Below are 11,660 nucleotides of genomic sequence, written 5' to 3' on the forward strand. Positions count from 1 at the left end.
CAAAAAAATGAACAGCCTGCTCTGGTTAAGCCACATGGGCAGCGTCACGAGTAGCGGCAGCCTCAATCACCGCAGGTGGCTCCCGGGCGTCAGGAGAAGCCGTGACTTCGTGCCAGTCAGACTGAAACACGGTGTGTTGGAGCTGCTGCTGTGGCCTGGGGCACAGCAAATGGTCTTGCACTGGCCGGGGCCGCATGAGCCTTCCGCTTTGGAGCCCGTGGCCTGGGGATAACAATGGGGGTCACAGACCCAGCCGCAGGTCGGAGTGCTGGTTGCAGCTGCTGTTTGGTCCAGGCAGTGGCCCCACATTGGGTGGGCAGAAGGGCCTGATGACCCCCCTCGCACCTCCTGGGGCCTCAGGTGCTCCCTCCCAGGTGTCAGAGCTGTTGCCCTCCCTCTGGCCATAAAATCAGCATTTCAGTTGTGTAACTGCTCTCTCTCCAATCACCCCATCCTTGCACCCAAGCCTCCAGTCCAGGCGTGGTCAGGTGTGAGTGGGGCTAGGGCGTTTTTACCTCTTGGCTTGTGTGGGCCACCGTGGGGAGACAGGTGGAGCCCCCAAGCACAGGGTAGTGTCAACCAACAGAAAGAGCCCCGGCTGGCGTGGCTCAGTGGGTCCAGGCGAGATGCTGGCGGGCAGAGGGTGGCCAAGCGAAAACGCTGGGACAAATGTAACAGCCCGCGCCGCCCTGGAAGCTCCCACCCCCTGGTGCCTTCCCGGCTGGACCTCGACGCAGTGTGACGCCAGGGTCTTTGGCGAGTTCCCGCAGAGGAGGGAGGCGTGTGGGGAGTGAGGAACCCACCGGCCCAGCGAGCAGCGCACAAGCCGCCTTCCGCCCTCGCGGTGGTACTGCGACCTGTTTGGTCGCCTGTATGACCAGCTCCAGAAACTGCTCAGGGTCAGGCGCGGGGTCAGCCTGAAGTCTGAGCATTCTGCAGGACTCTTCGGACAGCTCCGGGCACGTGACCACACGTCTGCCAACATCATTCTCTGAAAGTGCACACACCCCTTGTACGCACATTTCACTGGAGAAAACGATGATGTTTATATGTCTGTTTTCTGCCTCTTCCTACTGGCCCCCATGAAAGCTGGGATTTTGTCCAATACTCGGGGCTGGGTCCTCAGCATCTTGAATTATTTGAGTGTGTACCTTTATTCACAGGTTTCGGAAATACCGAGATTCCTAAACTGACATCCTCTTCCAGCCGTCGGCCCCGCCCCCAGCCATAGCCCCGCCCCTTTACCGGCCACGCCCCCGCCACCGGCCCCCGCCCAGCCCTTCCGATCAGCACCTCCTTGCTGCGGGGACGCGCGGGGACTGCTCCGGAAGGCGTGATGGAGTCGAGTGGCGGCAACGCGGAGGCCCCGTGTCGCGGCCCGCGGGTGCTGGTGGTGGGCGGCGGCATCGCTGGGCTGGGCGCGGCGCAGAGACTCTGCAGCCACCCGGCCTTCCCGCACGTGCGGGTCCTGGAGGCCACGGCCCGCGCTGGAGGCCGCATCCGCTCGGAGCGCAACTTTGGTAACGGCCTTTCCTGGAACTCTTTCCCGGATCCCTACCTGTGCCTCCCGACCTCTGCCGCCTCCTGGCCCGCCCTGCACCCAGGGTTAACCAACCCGGAAGCCTTACCTGCCCGAATGAATCCCCGCCGCGCCCCAGTTAATCACCCAAAGTTCAATGGTTCCCTGAAACTCAGCTGCCCGTAGCTAGCAGGGCCGACTCCTGCGGGAAGGTAACCTATGACTATCCACTACAGCCTGCGCGAGCTCCCGTCCGGCCTCTGCACCTGGCCGCCCCTCTAGGGTCCTCCCCAGGCAGGGGCAGGCCAGTGCACACTCTCCTCAGGTGTCCCCTTAAACTAGGTCTGACGAGGCCCGTCAGTGCGGGACTGTGGTCCTCAGAGACCTGTGGCCCTGGGTCTGGTTTCAGAGCATATTTGGGAAGGGCAGAGCTGGCTGTGGTCCATGAGAAGGGCTCAGGGGCTGCCTTTGTGGGGACAGAACCTCAAGGTGTCACTCTGTCCCCTCCCAGGTGGTGTGGTGGAGGTAGGCGCTCACTGGATCCACGGGCCCTCCCAGGGCAACCCCGTCTTCCAGCTGGCTGCCAAGTACGGCCTGCTGGGGGATGAGGAATTGTCAGAGGAGAATCAGCGGATGGAAACCGGAGGTCATGTGGGCCTGCCCTCCGTGTCCTATGCCAGCTCCGGGGGAAGGGTGAGCCTTGAGCTGGTGGCAGAGATGGGCACTCTGTTCTACAGCCTCATAGACCAGTCCCGGGAGTTCCTGCATGCGGCCGAGGCCCCGGTGCCCAGTGTTGGGGAGTACCTCAAGAAGGAGATCAGGCGGCACGTGGCTGGCTGGACAGAGGATGAGGCCAAAAAGCTCAAGCTGGCCATTCTGAACAACTTCTTCAATGTGGAGTGCTGTGTGAGTGGCACCCACAGCATGGACCTGGTGGCTCTGGGGCCCTTCGGGGAGTACACCGTGCTCCCGGGGCTGGACTGCACCGTTCCTGGGTATGCTGCACACACCTAGTTTGCTTTTCATGCTCCCCAGACCCCCTCCATGCACCCACCCAGGCCCCCTACTCTCCCCAGGCCCCCTCTATGCACTCCAGATCCCCTTTATTTACCTAGGGGAGCTTTGGGAGGCTGGGGAGCAGTGGGAGGGACAAGGGGGACCTTTTTCTTCCCTTTCTAGAGAGTTGGTCATTTGTTTCCCTAGTTTTTGCTCATTTAAGAAAAAGGAAATAATTATTTTCAAGGAAAAGTAATTAAAGGGAGGAAACGCATCTTGCAATGCTCTTCCCCCCCATGCCCTGTGTCTACAAGGCCCCTTATGTGCTAAGCACGGTATGAGGGGCCCTCCCCTGTAGTGGGGTGGCTGTCCCCATACCGGGCACTTGGGAGATGCTCCCAGGACTGTCCCGCTCGGCTCTCCCTGGTGTCCCCCCAGGTTCCTACACAGGGAAGGGCCTTTGTGAGTCTGAGTGCTCAGAGGCAGAGCACTGGGCAAACCAGAGGGGCCCTTGCCTGAGACCTTGGGATCTTTGAGTCCATTGTCCATTTATGCACCCCCCACCCCATTAGCCAGAAGACTGATATTAACAGCCCTGTGGTGGGTCAGAAACCACAGGGTGGAGCCTGGCATGAGGTCCCCCTCACGCCCTCCCTGCCCCCTTCCTCTCTTCCTCCCACTGAGCTGGGGGTGGGGAGGAGTGAGCACCAGAGCTGATGCAGCTCCTGGGAGGGCTGTTCCTGGTCTTACCTCCAGGTCAGTGCCCTAATCAGCAACGCCCTGTCTCCCAGGGGCTACCAAGGACTCACAAACTGCATGGTGGCCTCCTTGCCCCAGGATGTGATGGTTTTTAACAAGCCTGTGAAGACTATTCATTGGAACGGGTCCTTCCGGGAAGCTGGGTCCCCTGGGGAGACATTTCCAGTGTTGGTGGAGTGTGAGGACGGAGGCTGCTTCCTGGTACATCATGTGGTCCTCACTGTGCCCTTAGGTAAGGCTGCTTTCTGTGCCAGGTTTTCCTCCCTTCCCCACTCGGCTTTCTCCCAGCCCAGCTACTCTGAGGCTTCCTTGGCTGCTAAGTTGGCATTTTCATTCTAAGTTTTGGAGAGAATTATTCTATTGTGCTTTGTAGCAGTTACATGCTTTGCAAATAGGAGTTTCACTGGGAAAAGGCAAGTCAGCTGTTCTGCTACTTCGCGGGTAACTTAAGGGAAGTTGGGAGTCTACTTGAAGGATCCACGAAGGAGACAGCATGAAAGCTGCATCTCAAGCTTAGGTCCCAGCTATCATCAAGGAAGGAGTCAAGTACATGATCTGTTTAATTCTAGAGCTGATGCTTGAGACAGAGGCTTTTAGTGGGAGCTGGAAACGTGATGAAAGGTGGAGGTGGGAGAAATCAAAGTTTTCCACTGTTACCTCGTTCACGCCCCAGGCAGCCTGAAGACTTACCTGGCCCCATCCCATTTGACAAATGTCAACAGAGATAAGTCACCTAGTTGCCCAAGTGCACAAGCTAGCAGGTGCCAGAACTGAAGCAAGATGAAGTCTCCACTACTTCCCACAAGGGGGATCTTCCAGACACAGGAACGTGTTCTGCTGTTCCGTTTGCCTTTTCTTTCTTCGCCTTCCTTCCTTCCTTCCTTCCTTCCTTTCACTTAATAAATCTTTTTTTTCTTAAGATCTTATTTACTTATGTTTAGAGAGGGGAAGGGAGGGAGAATGAGAGGGAGAGAAACATGGACGTGAGAGAAAAACATCAATCGATTGCCTCTCGCATATGCTCCAGCCAGGGTACCCAGTCTGCAACCCAGGAATTGAACTGGTGACCTTTCACTTTGTGGGACAACTGAGCCACACTGGCCGGGGCTGGCTTAACCTTTCGCCATTTGTTACCATATCAACACATACAGACCCATCACAGTCCCCCTCCCACCCCCATGGCTTTGTTTATTCAGAGTTGCCGGTGCTCCCTGAGCCCCTGCTCTGACCAGTAGGTGCACTGTTATGAATGTCAGGAGCCAGGGCCCCTGTCACACTTGTTAATTACAACCACATTGAGTGTTCTTGTGTGTGGGTGCCATTGCTTAATATTGATTAATATGGATGGCTATGTAGGCTGCTCTTCTTCTGTTTCACACAATGTTTTACATGCATTTGAGAACGTCTGTGTGGATAAACCTGTAGGATAAATTCCAGTAGCAGGACACGTTGAAGGTCTGGACAGTGGGCATGGCTGTGGCAGGTGTGGTGACCCTCCTGGGTCCTCACCGCTGCTCCTGCCTCTGTCCTGTGGGCTGTGCATCCTTTTCTCACTGACTTGCCAGTTACCCGCATCTTAAGAGATTGGCTGGTGCTGTGAATGTTTTATCCTGTTTTTTAAAACTTTGGGCTAAATTTTTTCTCCGGGCAGATTAGTTTTTATGTAGCCCCTTAAGGCCTGTGCCGCTCAGGGCTTCTCCCCACAGATCCTGGGTGGTGTGGTTTGCAGGGGCTGAGGGGCAGCAGGTTCGGACGGGCAAGCCCGTCCCCGCAGAGCATCTGGGGTGGGGCGTGTCCGGCAGCCGTCCACTGCTGGCCTGCCTCTTGTGGGTCCCGTGCAAGCGGTGTGTGTTGGGCAGCCCCTCTGACTTCTGCGGTTGCTGATCCCGTTTAGGAGATTTGTGTGGTTTAAGTTGAATCCAATTACAACTTCCAGGTTTTCTTAAGGAACGTCTGGGCACCTTCTTCGAGCCGCCGCTGCCCGCTGGGAAGGCAGAAGCGGTCAGGAAGATGGGCTTTGGCACCAACAACAAGGTCTTCCTGGAGTTCGAGGAGCCCTTCTGGGAGCCGGGCTGCCAGCACATCCAGCTGGTGTGGGAGGACACGTCGCCCCTGGAGGACGACGCCCCCCCACTGCAGGATGCCTGGGTCCAGAAGCTGGTGGGCTTCTGGGTGCTGCCCCCCTCTGGGTATGTATGCTCCTTGTTTCTCTGCAGAAGCCTCAGGTGTGAGTGTTGAGAGGGGCTGGCTCGGGGCCTCGTGTGGTTGAGGATCCAGCAGTGTGTGATTCGCTGCGAGGGGTCTGGAGGATTGAATAGTAGGGATCCCAAGGGTGCCCTAAAGTGCAGACGGTAGACAGACGCTCTGGGCCTCACCCCTGCAGGACAGACGGGCGCACACCGTGTGCGGCTTTCAGGATCGCCAGGGCCAGAACGTGTGGTGGACAGAAGGCTCACTCAGTGCTGAAGTTCTCGGGAAGTGGGGCTAGCGGGTTACCGAAGTCTGACACGTGGGTGTGGCTGCAGCTGGGAGGAGCACTTAAACCCGATGCAATAACTGAGCAAAACCTCCTCATAAGTCACGGGATCACAGACCCTCAGGTGAGGGGCTGGGTTGTGAGGCCCGACACGCAGCACGAATAAAGCAGAGAATGTGGGCTTGGTGCCAACCCAGGAGTAAGGATGCGAATCATGAGGGAGGGACTGATTTTTCTGGCAAGGTTAAAAGCCGCAGGTAGCCTGTGTGGCCACTCGGCAGATATGATCCCAGGTTTCCAAGCAGAGACTCGGGGCAAGAAGGGAAGAGGAGGCTCCCCCCTGGCAGCCATAAGAGTGGGATGCTGCTCCATCCTGCGAGGGGGCCCTGTGTATCTCCTTTGCATTGAAGATCAAGCTGACATCTGGGGCTTGGACATGTGCCCGGGGCTGTGCTCCAGGCCCAGCCCCGCAGCTGCACTCTGTCATCAGGACGTCATGGGGACGGTCCCGGTGACCCTGGGGGGTCTTTGTGGGACACTTTGTGGCCCAGGGCAGTGGCTCTCATGCTTTGTGGTCTCAGGACCCCCTTTTATACTCTTAGAGATTATTAAGGATCCTAAAGAGCATTTGTTCCTGCAGGTCATAGCTACACATTTACCACATTAGAAATTAAAACTGAGAAGTTTCAAAATGCTCATTCTTTACAAAGACAGTAAACCTATTTCATATTAGCATAAATACTGTTTTTTAATGAAAAGTAACTGCATTTCTAAATCAAAGCAGTGAGTTGAGGACCACGGCTCTGATGGCTTCGTGCGTCCGGTGCAGTCCACTTGGGCGGGGGCGGGAAGAGGGTCCGCGCTTGCGCAGACCTGTGGGGAAAGAGTGACATTTAAATGTCTTCGGGTAACTGTGGGTCTTCTTGGATGTGGCACCAGAACTCAGCCATTGTCTCGCGAAGGCTGGCTGTGGGGTGGGATCTGAGATTTTTCACTCTGTTCCACTAAAACCCAGTCACCGGTCTCACACTCACAGATCTCTTACCTGTCCGCACTTTGGGTCACTCCGAAGCGGTGGTCATGTTGTCTTGCACACGTCAGTGCACTTCACTGTACAACTTCAGGAAACCAGATTAATGCCACTGCTGATCTCAGAAAGGTCTCAGTATTGAGACTGCACACGTATGGTGGGGAACGCGGCTGTTGCGGCCCCAGTGCTGCTTGGGGTCAGCAGGTTGCCCATTGCTGCTCTTACACGCAGGCGCTGTCCAGTGTGACGGCAGGACCCTGGAGTCTGTGGCCCTCACCTGCAGCACCCTGACTTGGGGAAAGCCCCCCCGGGACACTGTGTGTGGGTGCTGTTGGCTTCCTGCCCGGTGGCTGGATCCTCGCTGCGAGACCCCATGACAGCGGAGGGCGGGGCCCAGGGTGGTCTCTCAGCTGGTGTGCTTCACGCAGGTCTGCCCACGTCCTCTGCGGGTTCATCGCCGGACTCGAGTCTGAGTTCATGGAGACGCTGTCGGAGGAAGAGGTGCTTCTGTCTCTGACCCGTGCGCTTCGCAGGGTGACAGGTACTCACTGGGTGCGGCCCCGGCTCTGCCTGTGCTCCTGTGGGCTGACCTGTGGTCTTCCCAACAGTGAAGAACTGGGTTTGCCTCTGTGAACCCCCAGGGATGACCCTTCCTCATATCAGTGGGGCTGCTTCGCTGCATTCTTGTTTCTGAGGAACTGAAATGGCTTTGCAAACACTTTCCACTTCTTTCCTCTAAATTACGCCACCAAAATAAATCCAGCTGTCCTTGACCAGGGCTGTACAGACCAGGCCGCAGAGGCTGGAAAGCACAGTGGCCACAGCAGTCACGTCGCAGGGTGCAGATGCAGTTGCCATGCGTGGTGGCGTCCTGAGTGGGGCAGAGTGGATAGGGCACGTCACGTCTCTCATTCACACACGCCAGGGCTGGCTTTCTTCCCGGATAGTTTCTTCCACTTGAAACTGTCAGTCTTGAAAATGAAGGCCTGAATGCAGACGTGCAGGCAAGAGTCCCGGGTTCACATGTGGCATCTCTGTGGTTCAGGGAATCCACAGCTTCCTGCGCCCAAGAGCGTACTGAGGACTCGCTGGCACAGCGCCCCGTTCTCCAGAGGCTCCTACAGTTACGTGGCTGTGGGTAGCACCGGGGACGACATTGACCTGCTGGCTCAGCCCCTCCCTGCGGACACAGAGAAGGCCCAGGTATGATGTGACCCTGGGTGGTCCATGTGCCCGGGAGCCACTGGGGCACGAGGAAGTGTGGGTGGGGCTGGGACCCCTGAGACTCAGAATCCCTTTTCTTTTTGAAATTAAGGATAATTTTAAAATGTATTATTTTCACCAGAATTATACACACACATAGGTGAAGGCACCAAAGAATTCTAGAGCCATCTAACACAATATCAAAATTTAGGAGCTTGGTGGTTGGTGCCCCAGACCATTCTAGCTGACTGATCTCTAAACTTACCATATCTAAGGAGCAGGTGTCTGCCACCACTTCTTTAGAAATCCTCACCCAAGGATATTTTTATTGATTTTAGAGAGAGGAAGCGGGGAAAGAGAGACAGAGAGAGAGAGAGGAAGAAAGAGAGGAAGAGAGAGAGAGGAAGAGAGACATCCATTGGTTGCCTCCTGCATGTGCCCTGACTGGGGATCAAACCCGTAACATTTTGGTGTATGGGACAGACCTGACCCACCTAGCCAGGGCTGCCACCACTTCTTATAAAACATTTAATCATGGAAAACTTCAAAGGTTTACAAAAGTAGGCTGAACCTTTGGGTTCCCAGTGAGGCTCTCCCTCTGCCCATGTTGCTGTTCAGCTTGTCCCATGGTGACACTTTATTTGCATATGTTTCATCTCTAAAAGGTAAAGGACAGCCTCTTAAAATGTGTAACTCAACACTGTTATCACACTTTAAACAAACACTTTAGCAATTAAAACGAACACGGGACCCACACTCAGTGCTGTTTTCCGAGCGCTGTGTTACCACTGTCAGTCTGCCCGACGGGCAGCGTCACCATGGACCTCCAGTTCTGGCACTGCCGCCCAGCTTCTCACGCTGGCACCTGAGCGTGTAGGTTTTTTCCACCGTCTGCCCGGACAGTGCTCGGATGGGGACTTTCAGCGAGACCACTACTCAGTATTCGCATTACCTTGTTTGCTCCGGGCACCACCCACAGCCAACCTGCCGCTGGGTGGTTTCTCTCCCTGCCCGTTGGCAGATGTCAGTGTGTGGGTGTGTGTATGTTCATGTGAGATGAGTGAACATGAATACACATGTGTGCGTGAGAGTCTGAGTGTGAGCCAGTGTGTCCATGTGAGTGTGTACCTGTATGTGTGTGAGTGAGCATTTGCAGGGCTGTTTTCTGAGCACTTCTTTGTCTGGGCTCTGCCAGCTGTCCATGTCCACTCAGACCCTGGTGACTGTCAGCTTCGGCTCCTGAGCCGGAGCCGGAGTCTGTTCCCTTCTGCTCTGCATCCTGCCTGCCCTGCACCCCTCCTGCCCTGCCCTGCCTGCCCCTCCTGCCCGGTGCCCTGCCTGCCCCTATCCCACCTGCCCTGAACCCTGACTAGCTCATGCTTTGTCTACCCCATGCCCTCTGTGCCCACCTGGGCCCCACCGGGCACTGTCTTCCACCACCATCACCTGGCACTCCCTGTGTCTCTCTCCTGCTTTGGACCCTGCCTCCTGTGTTCTGCAGCATCTCTTGGTCTGCTCCTCTACTTTGTTGGGCCATTTAGTCTAGCAGCTTCCTGAAAAGGGGTGCGTGGAAGGTAAACTTTAAGAGAACATTAGCCTCTGTGAAAACGCCTTTTTTCTATCCTAATAGTTCAGGTGTTCAGTCTTGATCACTACATAACCAACCAGCTCAGCAGTGGGAATGACAGATTTCGTGGGTGGGCACTGTGGGGTGGCTCGTTTCTGCCCCGTGGTGTCTGGGGTCTCAGCGGGAAGACTTGACCCACAGGGGGTGACTTAGGGCCCTAGGCTGGGGTGACTTGAAGGCTCAGCTTGCCCGGGACACTGACTGGAGTTCCTTGCTTGGCCTCTCTTTGTGGCTTGGGCTTTTTTGTAGCATGGTGGCCCCGGGACACTTGCATTGCCTCCTGTGACCAAACTTGGGAGTCGGAAGGAGCCACTCTGCCCAGATTCCAGGGGCAGGACACAGGCCCTGCCTTTCTGTGGGAGGAGTCCCCAAGCATTCCCAGCCTCCTAAAAGCCCACTTGGTGCATAAAACCCTGGTTTGAGAGTCATGCCCTTCAGGGTCTGGAACCTTCTCCAGTGTTGCTGTTGGGAAGGCCAAAGCCATTTGGAGTTCCTCCTTCCTTGCGTCCAGACTCTTAGGAAGCTTGAAAGAGCCGTAGGCTCCCATACCCACTGAGTTCGGGGACGCACCACCCGCGGCACGTGCCCCCTCACCTAACATGGCTCACCTGGGAAGTTCTCGTGAACTATGTCAGCTCCTATCTGCTTTTGTTCTTTTATCTTTTTCTCAGATTAGTGCTGTTTGGATGGGGGACTTCTGCACCGGCCTGCAAATGTCCTTTTTCTCTCCTGATTTCCATCTTTTTTTTCGGGCTGCATGTAGGGAGATGTTCTCAATGCTGTCCTCCAGACCCTCGGTTGTGTCTTCCATTTGGCGGTCATGCTCAGTCCCGAGTGCCTACTCTCTGAGGCTGGTTTCCATGAGCAGCACCTGCTCCAGTTTTATGGGCACATCAAGGGTGGGGTGGGGTGAATAACAAAACCACACCCTCACGTCAGCTCTGTAGCCGCGTGGACCAGCTCAACCCCTGGCAACCTACTCTAACCCCTCCCTTCTCTGCAGCTCCAGGTGCTGTTCGCAGGAGAAGCCACGCATCGAACATTTTACTCCACCACACACGGGGCTCTGCTGTCGGGCTGGAGGGAGGCCGACCGGCTCATCGCTCTGTGGGACCCCCAGGCGCAGCCACCTGGGCCCAAGCTCTGAGCCTGCCCACTCGTTCAGTGCCGGGGGCGGTTGTCACCATCCTTTCCCTATTCAGCCTCGGTGGACACTTGGGATATACTGTAACCGGGGTCAGCGCTCTCATTTGTCATGACTGTTGCTGGGTCTGGCCAGGGCTGAACTGGAGCCGAGAGGGAGGTCTTCCTGGGGAAGTGAGCCTCCGGAGCGCTGGCTGTGGATGCTGACGGCCGCACATAAAACATCTTAAAGCCTCTGTGTCCAGAGTCCCTCACACCCAGGGCTGCAGCATCCGTGGCTTCTGTCCTTGACTTGCTCCAGGCCCTGGTCGTTGCAGGGCTCTGTGCCCCCTGGACTCTGGGTGCTGTGGTTGCCCCTTGTCCGGGGCATCTTCAAGTGTTCCCGAGTTCTCACCAGCAGCTGCTCGGTGGGCTGGACGGGGGCCAGTGAGTGGGAAGACGCGAGGGCACGGAAGGCATTTTGTCCTGAGGATTTCTGGGGTAAGAGAATAAACAATGAAGCCTCAAGAGTTCAGAGGGACAGCGTAGCTGTGTGTTTCAGGGGGAACTCGGGGAATGTGTTGGGGGAGCACTGGGCGGTGTTGGGGTGAGTGTGTTGGCACAGCCTTATCTTTCTTGTCTTGGGTCAAATGGCCCCTCCAAGAGGTCTTCGTGGCCTGGAAGATGTGTGACCACTGCTTTGTGTCACTGAACTAGTTCTGCTTGGACAGCTGCCGGAGAGCAGTGACAGGAATCCAGAATTAGATTTACGGTCCTAGAGCTACGGACCAATGCGGTTCCCGTCGGGTGCGTGGGTCTGTGTTGTTGCCCACGGTTGCATCAAGCCAGGCACCCTGGGGAGATATTTCTGAATCCCAAGAGGCAAAGGTAGGACTGAGGGCTGGGTCCTCAAGGGTGTCCGACTCAT

At 56.3% G+C, this 11,660-nt stretch overlaps 1 protein-coding gene across 3 annotated transcripts; it reads left to right on the top strand.

The window, feature by feature from the left end:
• Positions 1-1,272: 1,272 nt before the first annotated feature.
• On the top strand, positions 1,273-11,267 carry PAOX (polyamine oxidase). 3 transcript variants are annotated; one of them, XM_090278825.1, is made up of 7 exons: positions 1,273-1,520; positions 2,031-2,514; positions 3,307-3,506; positions 5,211-5,463; positions 7,209-7,321; positions 7,826-7,983; positions 10,614-10,819. In XM_090278825.1, the coding sequence occupies exons 1-7, from the start codon at positions 1,337-1,339 to the stop codon at positions 10,755-10,757; spliced, it is 1,536 nt and encodes a 511-aa protein (XP_090134951.1). In that variant the 5' UTR covers positions 1,273-1,336; the 3' UTR covers positions 10,758-10,819. The 3 variants fall into 3 exon arrangements, with proteins under 3 accessions (XP_090134951.1, XP_090134950.1, XP_090134952.1); XM_090278824.1 differs by lacking the exon at positions 7,826-7,983 and having other exon boundaries at positions 10,614-11,267; XM_090278826.1 differs by lacking the exons at positions 7,209-7,321; positions 7,826-7,983; positions 10,614-10,819 and adding an exon at positions 6,787-7,185.
• The last annotated feature ends 393 nt before the right edge of the window (positions 11,268-11,660 follow it).

This window comes from Furipterus horrens, unplaced genomic scaffold, assembly GCF_987537825.1.
Source record: "Furipterus horrens unplaced genomic scaffold, mFurHor1.1.pri manual_scaffold_5, whole genome shotgun sequence".
In the NCBI taxonomy this organism is placed as follows: domain Eukaryota; kingdom Metazoa; phylum Chordata; class Mammalia; order Chiroptera; family Furipteridae; genus Furipterus; species Furipterus horrens.